General features: G+C 53.0%; 1 protein-coding gene across 1 annotated transcript; it reads left to right on the top strand.

Annotated features, from left to right (window-relative positions):
• The first annotated feature begins 276 nt into the window (after positions 1 to 276).
• On the top strand, positions 277 to 23321 carry LOC121272627 (protein phosphatase 1B-like). Its single transcript, XM_041179306.1, has 3 exons — positions 277 to 1191; positions 17616 to 17733; positions 23206 to 23321. The coding sequence occupies exons 1-3, from the start codon at positions 277 to 279 to the stop codon at positions 23319 to 23321; spliced, it is 1149 nt and encodes a 382-aa protein (XP_041035240.1).
• The last annotated feature ends 1777 nt before the right edge of the window (positions 23322 to 25098 follow it).

A 25098-nucleotide genomic window follows, 5' to 3' on the forward strand; every position in this document is an offset into this window, starting at 1 on the left:
TTCTTTCTGAAGGTAACGGTGAGCAAAGGTGCTTAAAGTCACATGAGCCTGGATCGGATTAATTACCGCGGGATTACAGCACCAAAATTAGCTTCCGATGGAGGTAGCGTGAGGAGCGAGGGTGGATCGGCAGAGGGACAGGACTCAGTCAGGAATCTCCTGCTTCCTGCAAGTTCACCCCTGGAGCCCGGCGCGTCTTCGGGAATGTTCTAGAAGGAGAGCCCTGAGGGAGCGGGGGGGATGGCTAGCTCAGATACCCCGGAGCCGGTGACGTTGATGCCCCAGTTGACTGCGTTCCTGCGGCAGGTCGTCAAGGAGACCGAGCGGGTGGTCTCCTATTTCTTCAAGGGCGGCGAGATGGAAGAGGTTGGCACCCACCTGGAGAACCCAGTGACCTTCCTGGAGCAGGACCACGGCAGCGGGAATGGGCTGAGGTACGGGCTGGGCGCCATGCAGGGGTGGAGGGTGGAGATGGAGGACACCCACTGCACCGCCTCCTGCCTGCCCGCCCCGCTGGGCGCCTGGTCCTTCTTCGCCATCTTCGACGGGCACGGGGGGTCGAGGGTCGCCCGCTACTGCTCGGAGCACCTGCTGGGCCAGGTGGTGAGCAACTGGGGCGCGGAGGAGGGGGGCCGGCCCTCGGTGGAGAGGGTGAAAAGCGGGACCCGGGCAGGCTTCCTGCAGATCGACAGCCGCATGCAGCGGCACTGGCGCCGCTCCGGCGGGCGCTGCGGCGGCTCCACAGCCGTGGCCGTGACCGTCTCGCCCACCCACCTCTACTTCGTCAACTGCGGCGACTCGCGGGCTGTCCTGTGCCGCGGCGGCAGCACCCGCTTCTACACCGAGGACCACAAGCCCTCCCTCCCCCGGGAGCACGAGCGGATCCGGAGGGCGGGGGGCACAGTCACCCTGCAGCGGGTCAACGGCTCCCTGGCCGTCTCCAGGGCCCTGGGGGACTTTAGCTTCAAGGCCGCGGAGGAGAGAGGCCAGACCGAGCAGCTCGTCTCTCCCGAGCCCGAGGTCTACGAGATCGAGCGCTCCGACGAGGACCAGTTCGTCATCCTGGCCTGCGACGGCGTCTGGGACATAATCAGCAACGAGGATTTATGCCAGTTTGTCTGCTCGAGGCTCCAGCTCACTGAAAACCTCGAGGATGTCTGCAGCCAGGTTATTAACGTCTGCCTCTACAAGGTACAGCACAAAACCACTTGCCTTTGCGTAGAGCCTTTCGCTACCTAGGAATGCCCCAAAGTGTTTTACAGCCAATGAAGCATTTCTAAGAGGAGTCACCATTGTAATGTAGAAAATGCTGCAGCCAATATGCACACAGCAAGCTCCACCAACAGCAAGATGATAATGACCCACATCATCTGCTGTTTCGATGATGCTGGTTGATAGATAAATATTGGACAGGTTCCCAGCTCATCTGCACAATAATGTTATCTGGTATTCTATAAATAAACCCTCTGAACCGTTCAATTAGATTCCAGTCTGTAACTCACTCCCGGCTATCTGTTATTCTATATATAAACCACTCTGAACCCCTCGATTAGATTCCAGTCTGTATCTCACTCCCGGGTATCTGTTATTCTATATATAAACCCCCAAACCCCTCGATTAGATTCCAGTCTGTAACTCACTCCCGAGTATCTGTTATTCTATATATAAACCCCCTTGAACCCCTCGATTAGATTCCAGTCTGTATCTCACTCCCAGGTATCTGTTATTCTATATATAAACCCCACTGAACCCCTCGATTAGATTCCAGTCTGTATCTCACTCCCAGATATCTGTTATTCTATATATAAACCCCCCTGAACCCCTCGATTAGATTCCAGTCTGTAACTCACTCCCGGGTATCTGTTATTCTATATATAACACCCCCGAACCCCTCGATTAGATTCCAGTCTGTAACTCACTCCCGGGTATCTGTTATTCTATATATAAACCACCCCGAACCCCTCAATTAGATTCCAGTCTGTAACTCACTCCCGGGTATCTGTTATTCTATATATAAACCACCCCGAACACCTCGATTAGATTCCAGTCTGTAACTCACTCCCGGGTATCTGTTATTCTATATATAAACCACCCCAAACGCTTCAATTAGATTCCAGTCTGTAACTCACTCCCGGGTATCTGTTATTCTATATATAAATCCCCGAACCCCTTGATTAGATTCCAGTCTGTAACTCACTCCCGGGTATCTGTTATTCTATATATAAATCACCCCGGACCCCTCGATTAGATTCCAGTCTGTAACTCAGTCCCTGGTATCTGTTATTTGATATATAAACCCCCCCCAACCCCTCGATTAGATTCCAGTCTGTAACTCACTCCCGGGTACCTGTTATTCTATATATAAACCAACGTGAACCCCTCGATTAGATTCCAGTCTGTAATTCACTCCCAGGTATCTGTTATTCTATAAATAAAACCCCCAAACTCCTCAATTAGATTCCAGTCTGTATCTCACTCCCAGGTATCTGTTATTCTATAAATAAACCCCCAAACTCCTCAATTAGATTCCAGTTTGTAACCCACTCCCGGGTATCTGATATTCTATATATAAACTCCTTGAACCCCTTGATTAGATTCCAGTCTATTACTCATTCCCAGGTATCTGTTATTCTATAAACAAAACCCCCAAACTCCTCGATCAGATTCCAGTCTGTAACTCATTCCCGGGTATCTGTTATTCTATATATGAACCACCCAACCCTCTCGATTAGATTCCAGTCTGTAACTCACTCCCGGGTATCTATTATTCTATATATAAACCACCCAACCCTCTCGATTAGATTCCAGTCTGTAACTCACTCCCCGGGTAGCTGTTATTTTATGTATAAACCACCCCGAACCCCTCGATTAGATTCCAGTCTGTAACTCACTCCCGGGTACCTGTTATTCTATATATAAACCACCCCGAACCCCTCGATTAGATTCCAGTCTGTAACTTACTCCCCGGGTATCTGTTATTCTATATATAAACCACCCTGATCCCCTCGATTAGATTCCAGTCTGTAACTCGCTCCCGGGTATCTGTTATTCTATATATAAACCACCCTGATCCCCTCGATTAGATTCCAGTCTGTAACTCACTACCGTGCATCTGTTATTCTATATATAAACCATCGATCCCCTCGATTAGATTTCAGTCTGTAACTCAATCCCGTGCATCTGTTATTCTATATATAAACCATCAATCCCCTCGATTAGATTCCAGTCTGTGACTCAGTCCTATACTTTTGGATGTGTACTGATTGATCCTGTTTAATTCCCCAGGGCAGCTCTCAGGAGTTCCTGGGCTGGGGTCACAGTGCCTGAATCTCTGAATTGTGTTTGGGTTCCTCCTGCATGTTCAACAATTAATTAAATATCTGCGTCACGCAGTGTGTTTATCTCCGAAACTATCCTGACATTAATTCTCTGAAATAATCACCATGACAACCATTACATGGATTAAGGTCAAGCTACCTGTAAAACATCCCATAACAACAGATGCCAGCCCAGAATTAGTAGCAACACAGTGAACCTTCCCCCGCTTCAGCATTCCTCCCTCTGGTCAGGAGTGCTTGGAACCTGAGCAAAATTCAGGCTCAGGTTCACTGTGGCCCCCTGGGTTAGAGGGAGAGGAAATCAGCCAGGGTTCCTGCTCCCGATCACTGTCCAGTGATCCCTGGGTTAGAGAGAGAGGAAATCAGCCAGGGTTCCTGCTCCTGATCACTGTCCAGTGATCCCTGGCTTAGAGAGAGAGGAAATCAGCCAGGGTTCCTGCTCCTGATCACTGACCAATGATCCCTGGGTTAGAGAGAGAGAGAGAGAAGGGAAATCAGCCAGGGTTCCTGCTCCTGATCACTGTCCAGTGCTCCCTGGGTTAGAGAGAGAGAGAGGGGAAATCAGCCAGGGTTCCTGCTCCTGATCATTGTCCAGTGATCCCTGGGTTAGAGAGAGAGAAGGGAAATCAGCCAGGGCTCCTGCTCCTGGTCACTGACCGGTGACCCCTAGCTTAGAGAGAGAGAGAGAGAGAGAGATAGAGAAGGGAAATCAGACAGGGTTCCTGCTCCTGATCACTGACCGGTGACCCCTGGCTTAGAGAGAGAGAGAGAGAGAGGGGAAATCAGCCAGGGTTCCTGCTCCCAATCACTGTCCAGTGATCCCTGGGTTAGAGAGAGAGAGAGAGAGGAGAAATCAGCCAGGGTTCCTGCTCCTGGTCACTGTCCAGTGATCCCTTGGTTAGAGAGAGAGAGAGGGGGGAAATCATCCAGGGTTCCTGCTGCCGATCACTATCCAGTGATCCCTGGGTTAGAGAGAGAGACAGAAGGGAAATCAGCCAGGGTTCCTGCTCCTGATCACTGACCAGTGATCCCTGGGTTAGAGAGAGAGAGAGAGAAGGGAAATCAGCCAGGGTTCCTGCTCCTGATCACTGACCAGTGATCCCGGGGTTAGAGAGAGAGAGAGAAGGGAAATCAGCCAGGGTTCCTGCTCCTGATCACTGTCCAGTGATCCCGAGTTAGAGAGAGAGAGAGAAGGGAAATCAGCCAGGGTTCCTGCTCCTGATCACTGACCGGTGACCCCTGGCTTAGAGAGAGAGAGAGAGAGAGGGGAAATCAGCCAGGGTTCCTGCTCCCAATCACTGTCCAGTGATCCCTGGGTTAGAGAGAGTGGGGAAATCAGCCAGGGTTCCTGCTCCCAATCACTGTCCAGTGATCCCTGGCTTAGAGAGAGAGAGAGAAGGGAAATCAGCCAGGGTTCCTGCTCCTGATCACTGTCCAGTCATCCCTTGGTTAGAGAGAGAGAGAAGGGGGAAATCATCCAAGGTTCCTGCTGCCGATCACTATCCAGTGATCCCGGGGTTAGAGAGAGAGAGAGAGAAGGGAAATCAGCCAGGGTTCCTGCTCCTGATCACTGTCCAGTGATACCTGGGTTAGAGAGAGAGAGAGAAGGGAAATCAGCCAGGGTTCCTGCTCCTGATCACTGTCCAGTGATCCCTGGGTTAGAGAGAGAGAGGGGAAATCAGCCAGGGTTCCTGCTCCTGATCACTGTCCAGTGATCCCTGGGTTAGAGAGAGAGAGAGAGAAGGGAAATCAGCCAGGGTTCCTGCTCCTGATCACTGACCAGTGATCCCTGGGTTAGAGAGAGAGAGAGAGAAGGGAAATCAGCCAAGGCTCCTGCTCCTGGTCACTGACCGGTGACCCCTGGCTTAGAGAGAGAGAGAGAGAGAGAGAGAGAGAGAGAGGGGAAATCAGCCAGGGTTCCTGCTCCCGATCACTGTCCAGTGCTCCCTGGGTTAGAGAGAGAGAGAGAGAGGGGAAATCAGCCAGGGTTCCTGCTCCTGATCACTGTCCAGTGATCCCTTGGTTAGAGAGAGAGAGAGGGGGGAAATCATCCAGGGTTCCTGCTGCCGATCACTATCCAGTGATCCCTGGGTTAGAGAGAGACACAAGGGAAATCAGCCAGGGTTCCTGCTCCTGATCACTGTCCAGTGATCCCTGGGTTAGAGAGAGAGAGAGGGGAAATCAGCCAGGGTTCCTGCTCCTGATCACTGTCCAGTGATCCCTGGGTTAAAGAGAGAGAGAGAAGGGAAATCAGCCAGTGTTCCATCTCCTGATCACTGTCCAGTGATCCCTGGGTTAGAGAGAGTGGGGAAATCAGCCAGGGTTCCTGCTCCCAATCACTGTCCAGTGATCCCTGGCTTAGAGAGAGAGAGAGAAGGGAAATCAGCCAGGGTTCCTGCTCCTGATCACTGTCCAGTCATCCCTTGGTTAGAGAGAGAGAGAAGGGGGAAATCATCCAAGGTTCCTGCTGCCGATCACTATCCAGTGATCCCGGGGTTAGAGAGAGAGAGAGAGAAGGGAAATCAGCCAGGGTTCCTGCTCCTGATCACTGTCCAGTGATCCCTGGCTTAGAGAGAGAGAGAGAAGGGAAATCAGCCAGTGTTCCTGCTGCTGATCACTGTCCAGTGATCCCTGGGTTAGAGAGAGAGAGAGAGAAGGGAAATCAGCCAGGGTTTCTGCTCCTGATCACTGACCAGTGATCCCTGGGTTAGAGAGAGAGAGAGAGAAGGGAAATCAGCCAGGGCTCCTGCTCCTGGTCACTGACTGGTGACCCCTGGCTTAGAGAGAGAGAGAGAGAGAGAGAGAGAGAGGGGAAATCAGCCAGGGTTCCTGCTCCTGATCACTGTCTAGTGATCCCTGGGTTAGAGAGAGAGAGAGAAGGGAAATCAGCCAGGGTTCCTGCTCCTGATCACTGACCAGTGATCCCTGGGTTAGAGAGAGAGAGAGAGAAGGGAAATCAGCCAGGGTTCCTGCTCCTGATCACTGACCAGTGATCCCGGGGTTAGAGAGAGAGAGAGAAGGGAAATCAGCCAGGGTTCCTGCTCCTGATCACTGTCCAGTGATCCCGGGTTAGAGAGAGAGAGAGAAGGGAAATCAGCCAGGGTTCCTGCTCCCGATCACTGTCCAGTGCTCCCTGGGTTAGAGAGAGAGAGACAGAAGGGAAATCAGCCAGGCTTCCTGCTCCTGATCACTGACCAGTGATCCCAGGGTTAGAGAGAGAGAGAGAGAGGAAATCAGCCAGGGTTCCTGCTCCTGATCACTGTCCAGTGATCCCTGGGTTAGAGAGAGAGATGGGAAATCAGCCAGGGTTCCTGCTCCTGATCACTGACCAGTGATCCCTGGGTTAGAGAGAGAGAGAGAGAGGGGAAATCAGCCAGGGTTCCTGCTCCTGATCACTGTCCAGTGATCCCTGGCTTAGAGAGAGAGAGAGAAGGGAAATCAGCCAGGGATCCTGCTCCCGATCACTGTCCAGTGATCCCTGGGTTAGAGAGAGAGAACGGAAATCAGCCAGGGTTCCTGCTCCTGATCACTGTCCAGTGATCCCTGGGTTAGAGAGAGAGAGAGAGAAGGGAAATCAGCCAGGGTTCCTGCTCCTGATCACTGTCCAGTGATCCCTGGGTTAGAGAGAGAGAAGGGAATGCAGCCAGGGTTCCTGCTCCTGGTCACTGACCGGTGACCCCTGGCTTAGAGAGAAAGAGAGAGAGAGAGGGGAAATCAGCCAGGGTTCCTGCTCCTGATCACTGACCGGTGACCCCTGGCTTAGAGAGAGAGAGAGAGAGAGAGGGGAAATCAGCCAGGGTTCCTGCTCCCAATCACTGTCCAGTGATCCCTGGGTTAGAGAGAGTGGGGAAATCAGCCAGGGTTCCTGCTCCCAGTCACTGTCCAGTGATCCCTGGCTTAGAGAGAGAGAGAGAAGGGAAATCAGCCAGGGTTCCTGCTCCTGATCACTGTCCAGTCATCCCTTGGTTAGAGAGAGAGAGAAGGGGGAAATCATCCAAGGTTCCTGCTGCCGATCACTATCCAGTGATCCCGGGGTTAGAGAGAGAGAGAGAGAAGGGAAATCAGCCAGGGTTCCTGCTCCTGATCACTGTCCAGTGATCCCTGGGTTAGAGAGAGAGAGAGAAGGGAAATCAGCCAGGGTTCCTGCTCCTGATCACTGTCCAGTGATCCCTGGGTTAGAGAGAGAGAAGGGAAATCAGCCAGGGTTCCTGCTCCTGATCACTGTCCAGTGATCCCTGGGTTAGAGAGAGAGAGAGAGAAGGGAAATCAGCCAGGGTTCCTGCTCCTGATCACTGACCAGTGATCCCTGGGTTAGAGAGAGAGAGAGAGAAGGGAAATCAGCCAGGGCTCCTGCTCCTGGTCACTGACCGGTGACCCCTGGCTTAGAGAGAGAGAGAGAGAGAGAGAGAGAGAGGGGAAATCAGCCAGGGTTCCTGCTCCCGATCACTGTCCAGTGCTCCCTGGGTTAGAGAGAGAGAGAGAGGGGAAATCAGCCAGGGTTCCTGCTCCTGATCACTGTCCAGGGATCCCTTGGTTAGAGAGAGAGAGAAGGGGGAAATCATCCAAGGTTCCTGCTGCCGATCACTATCCAGTGATCCCGGGGTTAGAGAGAGAGAGAGAGAAGGGAAATCAGCCAGGGTTCCTGCTCCTGATCACTGTCCAGTGATCCCTGGCTTAGAGAGAGAGAGAGAAGGGAAATCAGCCAGGGTTCCTGCTGCTGATCACTGTCCAGTGATCCCTGGGTTAGAGAGAGAGAGAGAGAAGGGAAATCAGCCAGTGTTCCTGCTCCTGATCACTGACCAGTGATCCCTGGGTTAGAGAGAGAGAGAGAGAAGGGAAATCAGCCAGGGCTCCTGCTCCTGGTCACTGACCGGTGACCCCTGGCTTAGAGAGAGAGAGAGAGAGAGAGAGGGGAAATCAGCCAGGGTTCCTGCTCCCGATCACTGTCCAGTGCTCCCTGGGTTAGAGGGAGAGAGAGAGGGGAAATCAGCCAGGGTTCCTGCTCCCGATCACTGTCCAGTGCTCCCTGGGTTAGAGAGAGAGAGAGAGGGGAAATCAGCCAGGGTTCCTGCTCCTGATCACTGTCCAGTGATCCCTTGGTTAGAGAGAGAGAGAGGGGGGAAATCATCCAGGGTTCCTGCTGCCGATCACTATCCAGTGATCCCTGGGTTAGAGAGAGAGAGAGAGAGGGGAAATCAGCCAGGGTTCCTGCTCCTGATCACTGTCCAGTGATCCCTGGCTTAGAGAGAGAGAGAGAAGGGAAATCAGCCAGGGATCCTGCTCCCGATCACTGTCCAGTGATCCCTGGGTTAGAGAGAGAGAACGGAAATCAGCCAGGGTTCCTGCTCCTGATCACTGTCCAGTGATCCCTGGGTTAGAGAGAGAGAGAGAGAAGGGAAATCAGCCAGGGTTCCTGCTCCTGATCACTGTCCAGTGATCCCTGGGTTAGAGAGAGAGAAGGGAATGCAGCCAGGGTTCCTGCTCCTGGTCACTGACCGGTGACCCCTGGCTTAGAGAGAAAGAGAGAGAGAGAGGGGAAATCAGCCAGGGTTCCTGCTCCTGATCACTGACCGGTGACCCCTGGCTTAGAGAGAGAGAGAGAGAGAGGGGAAATCAGCCAGGGTTCCTGCTCCCAATCACTGTCCAGTGATCCCTGGGTTAGAGAGAGTGGGGAAATCAGCCAGGGTTCCTGCTCCCAATCACTGTCCAGTGATCCCTGGCTTAGAGAGAGAGAGAGAAGGGAAATCAGCCAGGGTTCCTGCTCCTGATCACTGTCCAGTCATCCCTTGGTTAGAGAGAGAGAGAAGGGGGAAATCATCCAAGGTTCCTGCTGCCGATCACTATCCAGTGATCCCGGGGTTAGAGAGAGAGAGAGAGAAGGGAAATCAGCCAGGGTTCCTGCTCCTGATCACTGTCCAGTGATCCCTGGGTTAGAGAGAGAGAGAGAAGGGAAATCAGCCAGGGTTCCTGCTCCTGATCACTGTCCAGTGATCCCTGGGTTAGAGAGAGAGAGGGGAAATCAGCCAGGGTTCCTGCTCCTGATCACTGTCCAGTGATCCCTTGGTTAGAGAGAGAGAGAGGGGGGAAATCATCCAGGGTTCCTGCTGCCGATCACTATCCAGTGATCCCTGGGTTAGAGAGAGACACAAGGGAAATCAGCCAGGGTTCCTGCTCCTGATCACTGTCTAGTGATCCCTGGGTTAGAGAGAGAGAGAGAAGGGAAATCAGCCAGGGTTCCTGCTCCTGATCACTGTCTAGTGATCCCTGGGTTAGAGAGAGAGATGGGAAATCAGCCAGGGTTCCATCTCCTGATCACTGTCCAGTGATCCCTGGGTTAGAGAGAGAGAGAGAGAAGGGAAATCAGCCAGGGTTCCATCTCCTGATCACTGTCCAGTGATCGCTGGGTTAGAGAGAGAAGGGAAATCAGCCAGGGTTCCATCTCCTGATCACTGTCCAGTGATCCCTGGGTTAGAGAGAGAGAGAGAAGGGAAATCAGCCAGGGTTCCTGCTCCTGATCACTGTCCAGTGATCCCTGGGTTAGAGAGAGAGAGAGAAGGGAAATCAGCCAGGGTTCCATCTCCTGATCACTGACCAGTGATCCTGGGTTAGAGAGAGAGAGAGAAGGGAAATCAGCCAGGGTTCCTGCTCCTGATCACTGACCAGTGATCCCTGGGTTAGAGAGAGAGATGGGAAATCAGCCAGGGTTCCATCTCCTGATCACTGTCCAGTGATCCCTGGGTTAGAGAGAGAAGGGAAATCAGCCAGGGTTCCATCTCCTGATCACTGTCCAGTGATCGCTGGGTTAGAGAGAGAAGGGAAATCAGCCAGGGTTCCATCTCCTGATCACTGTCCAGTGATCCTGGGTTTAGAGAGAGAGAGAGAAGGGAAATCAGCCAGGGTTCCTGCTCCTGATCACTGTCCAGTGATCCCTGGGTTAGAGAGAGAGAGAGAAGGGAAATCAGCCAGGGTTCCTGCTCCTGATCACTGACCAGTGATCCCGGGGTTAGAGAGAGAGAGAGAGAAAGGAAATCAGCCAGGGCTCCTGCTCCTGATCACTGACCAGTGATCCCTGGGTTAGAGAGAGAGAGAGAAGGGAAATCAGCCAGGGTTCCTGCTCCTGATCACTGACCAGTGATCCCGGGGTTAGAGAGAGAGAGAGAGAAGGGAAATCAGCCAGGGTTCCTGCTCCTGATCACTATCCAGTGATCCCTGGGTTAGAGAGAGAGAGAGAAGGGAAATCAGCCAGGGTTCCTGCTCCTGATCACTGTCCAGTGATCCCTTGGTTAGAGAGAGAGAGAGGGGGGAAATCATCCAGGGTTCCTGCTGCCGATCACTATCCAGTGATCCCTGGGTTAGAGAGAGACACAAGGGAAATCAGCCAGGGTTCCTGCTCCTGATCACTGTCTAGTGATCCCTGGGTTAGAGAGAGAGAGAGAAGGGAAATCAGCCAGGGTTCCTGCTCCTGATCACTGTCTAGTGATCCCTGGGTTAGAGAGAGAGATGGGAAATCAGCCAGGGTTCCATCTCCTGATCACTGTCCAGTGATCCCTGGGTTAGAGAGAGAGAGAGAGAAGGGAAATCAGCCAGGGTTCCATCTCCTGATCACTGTCCAGTGATCGCTGGGTTAGAGAGAGAAGGGAAATCAGCCAGGGTTCCTGCTCCTGATCACTGTCTAGTGATCCCTGGGTTAGAGAGAGAGATGGGAAATCAGCCAGGGTTCCATCTCCTGATCACTGTCCAGTGATCCCTGGGTTAGAGAGAGAGAGAGAGAAGGGAAATCAGCCAGGGCTCCTGCTCCTGGTCACTGACCGGTGACCCCTGGCTTAGAGAGAGAGAGAGAGAGAGAGAGAGAGAGGGGAAATCAGCCAGGGTTCCTGCTCCCGATCACTGTCCAGTGCTCCCTGGGTTAGAGAGAGAGAGAGAGGGGAAATCAGCCAGGGTTCCTGCTCCTGATCACTGTCCAGGGATCCCTTGGTTAGAGAGAGAGAGAAGGGGGAAATCATCCAAGGTTCCTGCTGCCGATCACTATCCAGTGATCCCGGGGTTAGAGAGAGAGAGAGAGAAGGGAAATCAGCCAGGGTTCCTGCTCCTGATCACTGTCCAGTGATCCCTGGCTTAGAGAGAGAGAGAGAAGGGAAATCAGCCAGGGTTCCTGCTGCTGATCACTGTCCAGTGATCCCTGGGTTAGAGAGAGAGAGAGAGAAGGGAAATCAGCCAGTGTTCCTGCTCCTGATCACTGACCAGTGATCCCTGGGTTAGAGAGAGAGAGAGAGAAGGGAAATCAGCCAGGGCTCCTGCTCCTGGTCACTGACCGGTGACCCCTGGCTTAGAGAGAGAGAGAGAGAGAGAGAGGGGAAATCAGCCAGGGTTCCTGCTCCCGATCACTGTCCAGTGCTCCCTGGGTTAGAGGGAGAGAGAGAGGGGAAATCAGCCAGGGTTCCTGCTCCCGATCACTGTCCAGTGCTCCCTGGGTTAGAGAGAGAGAGAGAGGGGAAATCAGCCAGGGTTCCTGCTCCTGATCACTGTCCAGTGATCCCTTGGTTAGAGAGAGAGAGAGGGGGGAAATCATCCAGGGTTCCTGCTGCCGATCACTATCCAGTGATCCCTGGGTTAGAGAGAGAGAGAGAGAGGGGAAATCAGCCAGGGTTCCTGCTCCTGATCACTGTCCAGTGATCCCTGGCTTAGAGAGAGAGAGAGAAGGGAAATCAGCCAGGGATCCTGCTCCCGATCACTGTCCAGTGATCCCTGGGTTAGAGAGAGAGAACGGAAATCAGCCAGGGTTCCTGCTCCTGATCACTGTCCAGTGATCCCTGGGTTAGAGAGAGAGAGAGAGAAGGGAAATCAGCCAGGGTTCCTGCTCCTGATCACTGTCCAGTGATCCCTGGGTTAGAGAGAGAGAAGGGAATGCAGCCAGGGTTCCTGCTCCTGGTCACTGACCGGTGACCCCTGGCTTAGAGAGAAAGAGAGAGAGAGAGGGGAAATCAGCCAGGGTTCCTGCTCCTGATCACTGACCGGTGACCCCTGGCTTAGAGAGAGAGAGAGAGAGAGGGGAAATCAGCCAGGGTTCCTGCTCCCAATCACTGTCCAGTGATCCCTGGGTTAGAGAGAGTGGGGAAATCAGCCAGGGTTCCTGCTCCCAATCACTGTCCAGTGATCCCTGGCTTAGAGAGAGAGAGAGAAGGGAAATCAGCCAGGGTTCCTGCTCCTGATCACTGTCCAGTCATCCCTTGGTTAGAGAGAGAGAGAAGGGGGAAATCATCCAAGGTTCCTGCTGCCGATCACTATCCAGTGATCCCGGGGTTAGAGAGAGAGAGAGAGAGGGGAAGTCAGCCAGGGTTCCTGCTCCTGATCACTGTCCAGTGATGCCTGGGTTAGAGAGAGAGAGAGAAGGGAAGTCAGCCAGGGTTCCTGCTCCTGATCACTGTCCAGTGATCCCTGGGTTAGAGAGAGAGAGGGGAAATCAGCCAGGGTTCCTGCTCCTGATCACTGTCCAGTGATCCCTTGGTTAGAGAGAGAGAGAGGGGGGAAATCATCCAGGGTTCCTGCTGCCGATCACTATCCAGTGATCCCTGGGTTAGAGAGAGACACAAGGGAAATCAGCCAGGGTTCCTGCTCCTGATCACTGTCTAGTGATCCCTGGGTTAGAGAGAGAGAGAGAAGGGAAATCAGCCAGGGTTCCTGCTCCTGATCACTGTCTAGTGATCCCTGGGTTAGAGAGAGAGATGGGAAATCAGCCAGGGTTCCATCTCCTGATCACTGTCCAGTGATCCCTGGGTTAGAGAGAGAGAGAGAGAAGGGAAATCAGCCAGGGTTCCATCTCCTGATCACTGTCCAGTGATCGCTGGGTTAGAGAGAGAAGGGAAATCAGCCAGGGTTCCATCTCCTGATCACTGTCCAGTGATCCCTGGGTTAGAGAGAGAGAGAGAAGGGAAATCAGCCAGGGTTCCTGCTCCTGATCACTGTCCAGTGATCCCTGGGTTAGAGAGAGAGAGAGAAGGGAAATCAGCCAGGGTTCCATCTCCTGATCACTGACCAGTGATCCTGGGTTAGAGAGAGAGAGAGAAGGGAAATCAGCCAGGGTTCCTGCTCCTGATCACTGACCAGTGATCCCTGGGTTAGAGAGAGAGATGGGAAATCAGCCAGGGTTCCATCTCCTGATCACTGTCCAGTGATCCCTGGGTTAGAGAGAGAAGGGAAATCAGCCAGGGTTCCATCTCCTGATCACTGTCCAGTGATCGCTGGGTTAGAGAGAGAAGGGAAATCAGCCAGGGTTCCATCTCCTGATCACTGTCCAGTGATCCTGGGTTTAGAGAGAGAGAGAGAAGGGAAATCAGCCAGGGTTCCTGCTCCTGATCACTGTCCAGTGATCCCTGGGTTAGAGAGAGAGAGAGAAGGGAAATCAGCCAGGGTTCCTGCTCCTGATCACTGACCAGTGATCCCGGGGTTAGAGAGAGAGAGAGAGAAAGGAAATCAGCCAGGGCTCCTGCTCCTGATCACTGACCAGTGATCCCTGGGTTAGAGAGAGAGAGAGAAGGGAAATCAGCCAGGGTTCCTGCTCCTGATCACTGACCAGTGATCCCGGGGTTAGAGAGAGAGAGAGAGAAGGGAAATCAGCCAGGGTTCCTGCTCCTGATCACTATCCAGTGATCCCTGGGTTAGAGAGAGAGAGAGAAGGGAAATCAGCCAGGGTTCCTGCTCCTGATCACTGTCCAGTGATCCCTTGGTTAGAGAGAGAGAGAGGGGGGAAATCATCCAGGGTTCCTGCTGCCGATCACTATCCAGTGATCCCTGGGTTAGAGAGAGACACAAGGGAAATCAGCCAGGGTTCCTGCTCCTGATCACTGTCTAGTGATCCCTGGGTTAGAGAGAGAGAGAGAAGGGAAATCAGCCAGGGTTCCTGCTCCTGATCACTGTCTAGTGATCCCTGGGTTAGAGAGAGAGATGGGAAATCAGCCAGGGTTCCATCTCCTGATCACTGTCCAGTGATCCCTGGGTTAGAGAGAGAGAGAGAGAAGGGAAATCAGCCAGGGTTCCATCTCCTGATCACTGTCCAGTGATCGCTGGGTTAGAGAGAGAAGGGAAATCAGCCAGGGTTCCATCTCCTGATCACTGTCCAGTGATCCCTGGGTTAGAGAGAGAGAGAGAAGGGAAATCAGCCAGGGTTCCTGCTCCTGATCACTGTCCAGTGATCCCTGGGTTAGAGAGAGAGAGAGAAGGGAAATCAGCCAGGGTTCCATCTCCTGATCACTGACCAGTGATCCTGGGTTAGAGAGAGAGAGAGAAGGGAAATCAGCCAGGGTTCCTGCTCCTGATCACTGACCAGTGATCCCTGGGTTAGAGAGAGAGATGGGAAATCAGCCAGGGTTCCATCTCCTGATCACTGTCCAGTGATCCCTGGGTTAGAGAGAGAAGGGAAATCAGCCAGGGTTCCATCTCCTGATCACTGTCCAGTGATCGCTGGGTTAGAGAGAGAAGGGAAATCAGCCAGGGTTCCATCTCCTGATCACTGTCCAGTGATCCTGGGTTTAGAGAGAGAGAGAGAAGGGAAATCAGCCAGGGTTCCTGCTCCTGATCACTGTCCAGTGATCCCTGGGTTAGAGAGAGAGAGAGAAGGGAAATCAGCCAGGGTTCCTGCTCCTGATCACTGACCAGTGATCCCGGGGTTAGAGAGAGAGAGAGAGAAAGGAAATCAGCCAGGGCTCCTGCTCCTGATCACTGACCAGTGATCCCTGGGTTAGAGAGAGAGAGAGAAGGGAAATCAGCCAGGGTTCCTGCTCCTGATCACTGACCAGTGATCCCGGGGTTAGAGAGAGAGAGAGAGAAGGGAAATCAGCCAGGGTTCCTGCTCCTGATCACTATCCAGTGATCCCTGGGTTAGAGAGAGAGAGAGAAGGGAAATCAGCCAGGGTTCCTGCTCCTGATCACTGTCCAGTGATCCCTTGGTTAGAGAGAGAGAGAGGGGGGAAATCATCCAGGGTTCCTGCTGCCGATCACTATCCAGTGATCCCTGGGTTAGAGAGAGACACAAGGGAAATCAGCCAGGGTTCCTGCTCCTGATCACTGTCTAGTGATCCCTGGGTTAGAGAGAGAGAGAGAAGGGAAATCAGCCAGGGTTCCTGCTCCTGATCACTGTCTAGTGATCCCTGGGTTAGAGAGAGAGATGGGAAATCAGCCAGGGTTCCATCTCCTGATCACTGTCCAGTGATCCCTGGGTTAGAGAGAGAGAGAGAGAAGGGAAATCAGCCAGGGTTCCATCTCCTGATCACTGTCCAGTGATCGCTGGGTTAGAGAGAGAAGGGAAATCAGCCAGGGTTCCATCTCCTGATCACTGTCCAGTGATCCCTGGGTTAGAGAGAGAGAGAGAAGGGAAATCAGCCAGGGTTCCATCTCCTGATCACTGTCCAGTGATCCCTGGGTTAGAGAGAGAGAGAGAGAAGGGAAATCAGCCAGGGTTCCATCTCCTGATCACTGTCCAGTGATCGCTGGGTTAGAGAGAGAAGGGAAATCAGCCAGGGTTCCATCTCCTGATCACTGTCCAGTGATCCTGGGTTTAGCGAGAGAGAGAGAAGGGAAATCAGCCAGGGTTCCATCTCCTGATCACTGTCCAGTGATCGCTGGGTTAGAGAGAGAAGGGAAATCAGCCAGGGTTCCATCTCCTGATCACTGTCCAGTGATCCTGGGTTTAGAGAGAGAGAGAGAAGGGAAATCAGCCAGGGTTCCTGCTCCTGATCACTGTCCAGTGATCCCTGGGTTAGAGAGAGAGAGAGAAGGGAAATCAGCCAGGGTTCCTGCTCCTGATCACTGACCAGTGATCCCTGGGTTAGAGAGAGAGAGAGAAGGGAAATCAGCCAGGGTTCCTGCTCCTGATCACTGTCCAGTGATCCCTGGGTTAGAGAGAGAGAGAGAGGGGAAATCAGCCAGGGTTCCTGCTCCTGATCACTGACCAGTGATCCCGGGGTTAGAGAGAGAGAGAGAGAAGGGAAATCAGCCAGGGTTCCTGCTCCTGATCACTGTCCAGTGATCCCTGGGTTAGAGAGAGAGAGAGAAGGGAAATCAGCCAGGGTTCCTGCTCCTGATCACTGACCAGTGATCCCGGGGTTAGAGAGAGAGAGAGAGAAGGGAAATCAGCCAGGGCTCCTGCTCCTGATCACTGACCAGTGATCCCTGGGTTAGAGAGAGAGAGAGAAGGGAAATCAGCCAGGGTTCCTGCTCCTGATCACTGACCAGTGATCCCTGGGTTAGAGAGGGACGCATTATAAATTTATTTTCTCGATAGATGGGCTGAATGCCTTTGCTTATGTGTCTCAGTTGTGAAGGTATGGATTTACCCTCGGACATATTGCTGGGAGATCTCTGAAGCCCCTCCCTGTGTTTGCGTCTTTTAATCACTTGCTTTACAAACGGTTAACTTTCTGTATGTTTCCTATCTCCTTTCCTGTCCTGAAGGAGCTGGATGAACAAAGCTCCAACATTGACTATCACTCTCAAACAGAGCACAACTTCATCCAAGAAGGTCATAAGTTAATTGTAGAGGAAGAAAATCATTTAACCCATTCTAGCCCCACCCTCCCATTTGATCCAGGAATCCTTTCCCCCATGCTGCTGATCTTTATCTCAGGAATATTAGACTGAACTTTGCCACTTCCTAGTTTGAATTGTGTCCATAGGAACAGGAGGAGGCCATTCAGCCCCTCGAACCTGCTGCACCTTTCACTGAGATCATGGCTGATCTGCATCTTAACTCAGTTTCACCCTCCTCGGTTCCTTGGCCCTTAACCCCCTGACCCAGCAAAAACCTATCAACATCCATCTTAAAATCTTCTATTGACTCCCAGCCTCAAAGGGTTTTTGGGAAGGAGAGTTCCAGATTTCCACTCCGCTTTGTGTGAGGGAATGCTTCCTGACATCATCCATTAACGGACTGGCCAGAATTTTAAGGTTCTACCCCTCTACCCCTCCCACCAGAGAAAATAGTTTCGCTCCATCAACCCTTCTTAACCCCTTTAATCATCTTAAACACATCAGCCAGATCAGCCCGCACCCTTTGATACTCGAGGAAATACAATTCTAACCTGTGCAATTCTTTTAGCTCCAGTGTCACTTTGGTGAACCCACCCCTCAAGGGAAGCAGATACAGAACAGCCACGATCTCACTGAATGATGGGATAGGCTCGAGGGGCTGAATGGCCTCCTCCTGGTCCCATGCTCCACCAGCAAGGCGTCATGTGTTGTTATTACTGAGTCTCGCTGACAATGTCGCTTTTCCCTATTAAATAGGGAAGTCGGGACAACATGAGCATAATCCTCGTCTGCTTCCCAAATGCACCCAAAGTATCGGAGGAGGCAATGCGCAGGGAGGAGGAACTGGACATGAGCATCAAGCAAAGAGCGATAGGTAGGAAAGACCATATCCTCCCCCACCTCCGCACACAACCCCCTAACACCCCAAATACCCCTTACATCTCCCCACACCCACCTCCACACACACAACCCCTAACACCCCAAATACCCCCTACATCTCCCATACCCCCCCACACACAACCTCTAACACCCCAAATACCCCCTACATCTCCCCACACCCACCTCCACACACACAACCCCTAACACCCCAAATACCCCCTACATCTCCCATACCCCCCCACACACAACCTCTAACACCCCAAATACCCCCTACATCTCCCCACACCCACCTCCACACACACAACCCCTAACACCCCAAATACCCCCTACATCTCCCATACCCCCCCACACACAACCTCTAACACCCCAAATACCCCCTACATCTCCCCACACCCACCTCCACACACACAACCCCTAACACCCAAAATACCCCCTACATCTCCCCACACCCACCTCCACACACACAACCCCTAACACCCAAAATACCCCCTACATCTCCCCACACCCACATCCACACACACAACCCCTAACACCCCAAATACCCCCTACATCTCCCCACACCCACCTTCACACACAACCCCTAACACCCCAAATACCCCCTACATCTCCCATACCACCCCCACACACACAACCCCTAACACCCCAAATACCCCCTACATCTCCCAACACCCCCCTCTGCACATAACCCCCTAACACCCCAAATACCCCCTACATCTCCCCACACTCCCCCAACACACACACAACCCCTAACACCCCAAATACCCCCTAAATCTCCCCACACCCACCTCCACACACAATCCCTAACACCCCAAATACCCCCTACATCTCCCCAAACCCACCTCCACACACACAACCCCTAACATCCCAAATACCCCCTACATCTCCCCACACTCCCCCAACACACACACAACCCCTAACACCTCAAATACCCCCTACATCTTCCCATACCCCCCAACACACACAACACCTAACACCCCAAATACCCCCTACATCTCCCCACAGCCCCCTCCGCACACAACCCCTAACACCCCAAATACCCCTTACATCTCCCCATACCCACCAACACACACAACCCCTAACACCCCAAATACCCCCTACATCTCCCCACACCCCCCACACACACAACCCCTAACACCCCAAATACCCCTTACATCTCCCCATAGCCCCCCCCACACGCTCAACCCCTAACACCCCAAATAACCCCTACATCTCCTCACACCCCCCCAACACACACAACCCCTAACACCCCAAATACACCCTACATCACCCCAAAATCCCCCAACACACACAAACCTAACACCCCAAATACCCCCTACATCTCCCCACACCCACCTCCACACACAATCCCTAACACCCCACATACCCCCTACATCTCCCCACACTCCCCCAACACACACACAACGCTAACACCCCAAATACCCCCTACATCTCCCCACACCCACATCCACACACAACCCTTAACACCCCAAATACCCCCTCCATCTCCCCACACACCCCCAACACAACCCCTAACACCCCAAATACCCGCTACATCTCCACACACCCCCCCCCAACACAACCCCCTAACACCCCAAATACCCCTTACATCTCCCCAGACCCCCCTCCGCACACAACCCCCTAACACCCCAAATACCCCCTACATCTCCCCACGCTCCTCCCACACACACCCCTAACACCCCAAATACCCCCTACATCTCCGCACAACACCCTCCACACACAACCCCTAACACCCCAAATACCCACTACATCTCCCCGCATTCCCCCCGCACACAACCCCTAACACCCCAAATACCCCCTACATCTCCCCACATCCCCCCCACACTCACAACCCCTAACACCCCAAATACCCCCTACATCTTCCCACACTCCCCCAACACACACACAACCCTAACACTCCAAATACCCCCTACATCTACCCACACCCACCTCCACACACAACCCCTAACACCCCAAATACCCACTACATCGCCCCACACCCCCTCCAACACAACCCCCTAACACCCCAAATACCCCCTAAATCTCCCCACACCCCACTTCACACACAACCCCTAACACCCCAAATACCCCCTCCATTTCCCCACACTCCCCTTCACACACACAACCCCTAACACCCCCAAATACCCCCTACATCTCCCCACAACCCCCTTCACACACAACCTCTAACACCCCAAATACCCCCTCCATTTCCCCACACTCCCCTTCACACACACAACCCCTAAGACCCCAAATTACCACTACATCTCCCCACATTCCCCCCAGCACACAACCCCTAACACTCCAAATACCCCCTACATCTCCCCACATCTCCCCCACACACACAACTCCTAACACCCCAAGTACCCCCTACATCTCCTCACACCCATCTCCACACACAACCCCTTACACCCCAAATACCCCCTACATCTTCCCACACCCACCTTCACACACAACCCCTAACACCCCAAATACCCCCTACATCTCCCCACACACCCCCACCACAACCCCTAACACCCCAAATACACCCTACATCTCCCCGCACCCCCCTCCGCACACAACCACCTAACACCCCAAATGCCCTCCACATCTCGCCACGCTCCTCCCACACACACCCCTAACACCCCAAATACCCCCTACATCTCCCCACAACCCCCTCCACACACAACCCCTAACACCCCAAATACCCCCTCCATCTCCCCACACTCCCCTGCACACACACAACCCCTAACACCCGAAATACCCACTACATCTCCCCACATTCCCCCCGCACACAACCCCTAACACCTCAAATACCCCCTACATCTCCCCACATTCCCCCCACACTCACAACCCCTAACACCCCAAATACCCCCTACATCTCCCCACACCCACCTCCACACACAACCCCTAACACCCCAAATACCCACTACATCTCCCCACACCTCCCCAACACAACCACTAACACCCCAAATACCCACTACATCACCCCACACCCCCCCAACACAACCCCCTAACACCCCAAATACCCCCTACATCTCCCCACACCCACCTCCACACACAACCCCTAACACCCCAAATACCCACTACATCTCCCCACACCCCCCCAACACAACCACTAACACCCCAAATACCCACTACATCACCCCACACCCCCCCAACACAACCCCCTAACACCCCAAATACCCCCTAAATCTCCCCACACCCTCCTCCGCACACAACCCCCTAACACCCCAGATACCCCCTACATCTCCCCACACCCCCCCAACACAACCCCTAACACCCCAAATACTCCCTCCATTTCCCCACACTCCCCTTCACACACACAACCCCTAACACCCCAAATACCCACTACATCTCCCCACATTCCCCCCCACACACAACCCCTAACACCCCAAATACCCCCTACATCTCCCCACATCCCCCCAACACTCACAACCCCTAACACCCCAAATACCCCCTACATCTGCCCACACCTCCCTCCACACACATAACCCCTAACACCCCAAATACCCCCTACATCTCCCCACGCTCCCCCCACACACACAACCCCTAACACCCCAAATATCCCCTACATCTCCCCACGCTCCCCCCATACACAACCCCTAACACCCCAAATATCCCCTACATCTCCCCCCGCTCCCCCCACACACAACCCCCCAAAATACCCCCTACATCTCCCCACGCTCCCCCCACACACACAACCCTAACACCCCAAATACCCCCTACATCTCCCCACATCCCCCCACACACACAACCCCTAACACCCCAAATACCCCCTACATCTCCCCACACTCCCCCCACACACAACCCCTAACACCCCAAATACCCCCTACATCTCCCCACGCTCCCCCCACACACACAGCCCTAACACCCCAAATACCCCCTACATCTCCCCACATCCCCCCCACACACACAACCCCTAACACCCCAAGTACCCACTACATCTCCCCACAGCCCCCCACATACAACCCCTAACACCCCAAATACCCTCTACATCTCCCTACACACCCCCACACACACAACTCCTAACACCCCAAATACCCCCTACATCTCCCCACACCCCCCCAACACACACAACCCCTAACACCCCAAGTACCCCCTACATCTCCCCACACCACCCCCTGCACACAACCCCCCCCAAATACCCCCTACATCTCCCCACACCATCCCCAGCACACAACCCTTAACACCCCCAATACCCCCTACATCTCCCCACACCCCCCACACACACAACCCCTCACACCTCTAATACCTTCTCCATCCATCCCCTCTCCTGCACCTCCTATACCCACCCCCACCCCCAACCCCACCCCCACCAATACAACTTCACACCCGAACCCTCCCTCAACAACCCCCCACCCCTCCCGCTATACCCACCCCCTTCCCAGCCAGTGATGTCCTGTCAGGGGGAGCGCAGAGATGGAGTGTGATGGAGGTGGGGCTTTGCAATAAAGCAGTCGGGGGTGGGGGGGGGCGGTGGGGGGGTGTTGGGGGGGTCCGGTGTTTTTGTTTGGAACAGAGGGACCTGAGGGCAGATTGAATGAAGGTTTTATAAATTAAGGAGGGGGCTGAGGGAGACTCAATGGGAAGGTCCTATTTTCCTGAGCTGGGGAGGTCAGTAACCAAGGGCCACGGATTGAGAATAATTTGGAGAGTAATTTGAGGGGGGGGCTGAGGAGAAATGTTTTCACCCAGAGGGCGGTGGACGTCTGGAATTCATTGTCTGGCATGGGGGGCGGGGGGCGGTGCTGCTCGAGGCAGAAACCCTGAGCAAATTTAAAACTTACTTCAATGTCCACTTAGTACCCGCAGGGCTACGGACCAAGTGCCGGTCAGCGAGATTAGGTTGGACAGCTCTTTCTCAGCCTGTCACAGACACGATGGGCTGAATGGCCACAAATTTCTGTGACTCTGTGAACTTTCTCTGCTCTTTTGTTTTATCCGTTCACAGGATGTGGGCATCGCTGGCTAGGCCTGCATTTATTGCCCATCCCTAATTGCCCTTGTTCAGGGCACATTTAAGAGTCAGCCCCCTTGCTGTGGGTCTGGAGTCACATGTAGGCCAGACCGGGTAAGGGTGGTAGATTTCCTTCCCTAAAGGGCGTTAGAGACCCAGGTGGGTTTTAAGGAGAAGCAGGTTCTAAGGAAAAAGACTCTGGCTTCTCCAGGTAACGAAAGGCTGCCCGACCTGGTACCATCCTGGTAAATCTCCTCCGAACCCTCTCTCAAGGCCTTAACATCCTTCCTAAAGTGCGGTGCCCAGAGTTGGGTACAATCCCCCAGCTGGAGCCCAACTAGCGTTTTATAGAGGCTCAGCATAACTTCCGGGATTTTGTATCCCATGCCTCTTATCTATAAAAGCCAAAGATCCTGTATTCTTGGCCTGCTGCCCTCAAAGATTGGTGTGTGCGCACCCTCCACTCTCTCTGTTCCTGCTCCATGTTGAACGATGTTGACTTGGCCATGATCGGTCTTCTCTGTAATCGACGCTGACCCTCTGACTGTCTTGCAGAGAACTTCAATCAGCAGCTGGAAGAAGGAGAGCCCAGCCTGTTCTACCTGATGCAAAGCTTAGCACTGGAGGAAATCCCGAACCTCCCACCGGGTGGAGGACTCTCCAGCAAGTGAGTTGCACCTGCAGAATGTAGCAGGGGACTGAGCAACCAGGTCACGTTTCTCTAATGTCGGTTGAGGGCTAAGTATTACCCCGGACGCCGAGGAGAGCTCCCCTGCTCTCCTTCGAAATAGAAGCCGTGGGATCTTTCATGCCCACCTGAGGGGTATTAATCTCTGTGTGGACTGCCAGTGATGCCCTTTCACATTTGGATACCCTGTCGGAGTGGTGGGTGCTTTGGCAAGGATCCTGAGACCCGGCGCCCAGTGTATCCCCAGCGAGAGGCAACGAGATCAGAAGAAATTGGGAATTAAAATAAATCAAAGGGGGGTTTCTGTAAAGTTTATTGAATTTGTGTTTCTGAACTGGTTGTGACTCATGTCCTTGTTACTTTGTCTCTCAGGAGGGACTTGATCATCAACACTTATAAGAGGCTGAAGGATGAATACCTGGCAGCGGTGAGTGAGAGAGCATTCTGTGTTTGCTCAGGGACACAGGTTGAAATTGGTGACGGTCTAGTTTAGGCCTGGTAACGGCAGTGCTTCATACAAAGATTAATCAACGTGGGGCACAGATGTGAGAACTGAGAGTTAATTCAAGATGCTCTGAGTGTTTCATTTGATGAGATGAGCTTCAAGAGGATCAATGCTGCTTCTAATTGGTATTCCCCAGTTCTGTAACCCATCGGGGTTCTCCAATTCTGACCTCTTGCTTATCCTCCACTTCCTTTACCCCACCACTGGCGGCTGAACCTTCAATTGCCTGGGCTCTAAACTCCAGAACTCGCTCCCTAAACCTCACCGCTGTCCACCCTCTCAAATTAAAGAACAAAGAACAACGAACAAAGAAAAGTACAGCACAGGAACAGGCCCTTCGGCCCTCCAAGCCTGCGCCGATCATATTGCCCGTCAACTAAAACATTTTGCACTTCCCAGGTCTGTATCCCTCTATTCCCATCCTATTCATGTATTTGTCAAGCTGCCTCTTAAACACCATTATCGTACCTGCTTCCACCACCTCCTCTGGCAGCGAATTCCAGACACTTACTACCCTCTGCATAAAAAACTTGCCCCACACATCTCCTCTAAAGTTTTCTCCTCTCACCTTAAATCTATGTCCCCTACTAATTGACTCTTCCACCCTGGGAAAAAGCTTCTGACTATCTACTCTGTCCATGCCACTCATAATTTTGTAAACTTCTATCAAGTCGCCCCTCAATCTCCGTCGCTCTAGTGAGAACAATCCGAGTTTCTCCAAGCTCTCCTCATAGCTAATAACGTCCAGACCAGGCAGCATCCTGGTAAACCTCCTCTGCACCCTCTCAATGCCTCCATATCCTTCTGGTAATGTGGCGACCAGAATTGCACGCAATATTCCAAGTGTGGCCTAACCAAGGTTCTATACAGCTGCAGCATGACTTCCCAGCTTTTATACTCAATACCCCTGCCAATGAAGGCAAGCATGCCATATGCCTTCCTGACTACCTTATCCACCTGCGTTGCCACTTTCAGTGACCTGTGGACCTGTACACCCAGATCCCTCTGCCCGTCGATGCACTTAAGGGTTCTGCCATTTACTGGATAATTCCTGCCTGTGTGAGACCTTCCAAAATGCATTACCTCACATCTGTCCGGATTAAACTTCATCTGCCATTTCTCTGCCCAAGTCTCCAACCAATTTATATCCCATTGTATCATTTGACAATCCTCTTCACTATCTGCAACTCCTCCAACCTTAGTGTCGTCTGCAAACTTACTAATTAGCCCAGTTACATTGTCCTCCAAATCATTT

Source organism: Carcharodon carcharias, chromosome 34, assembly GCF_017639515.1.
Source record: "Carcharodon carcharias isolate sCarCar2 chromosome 34, sCarCar2.pri, whole genome shotgun sequence".
Classification (NCBI taxonomy): domain Eukaryota; kingdom Metazoa; phylum Chordata; class Chondrichthyes; order Lamniformes; family Lamnidae; genus Carcharodon; species Carcharodon carcharias.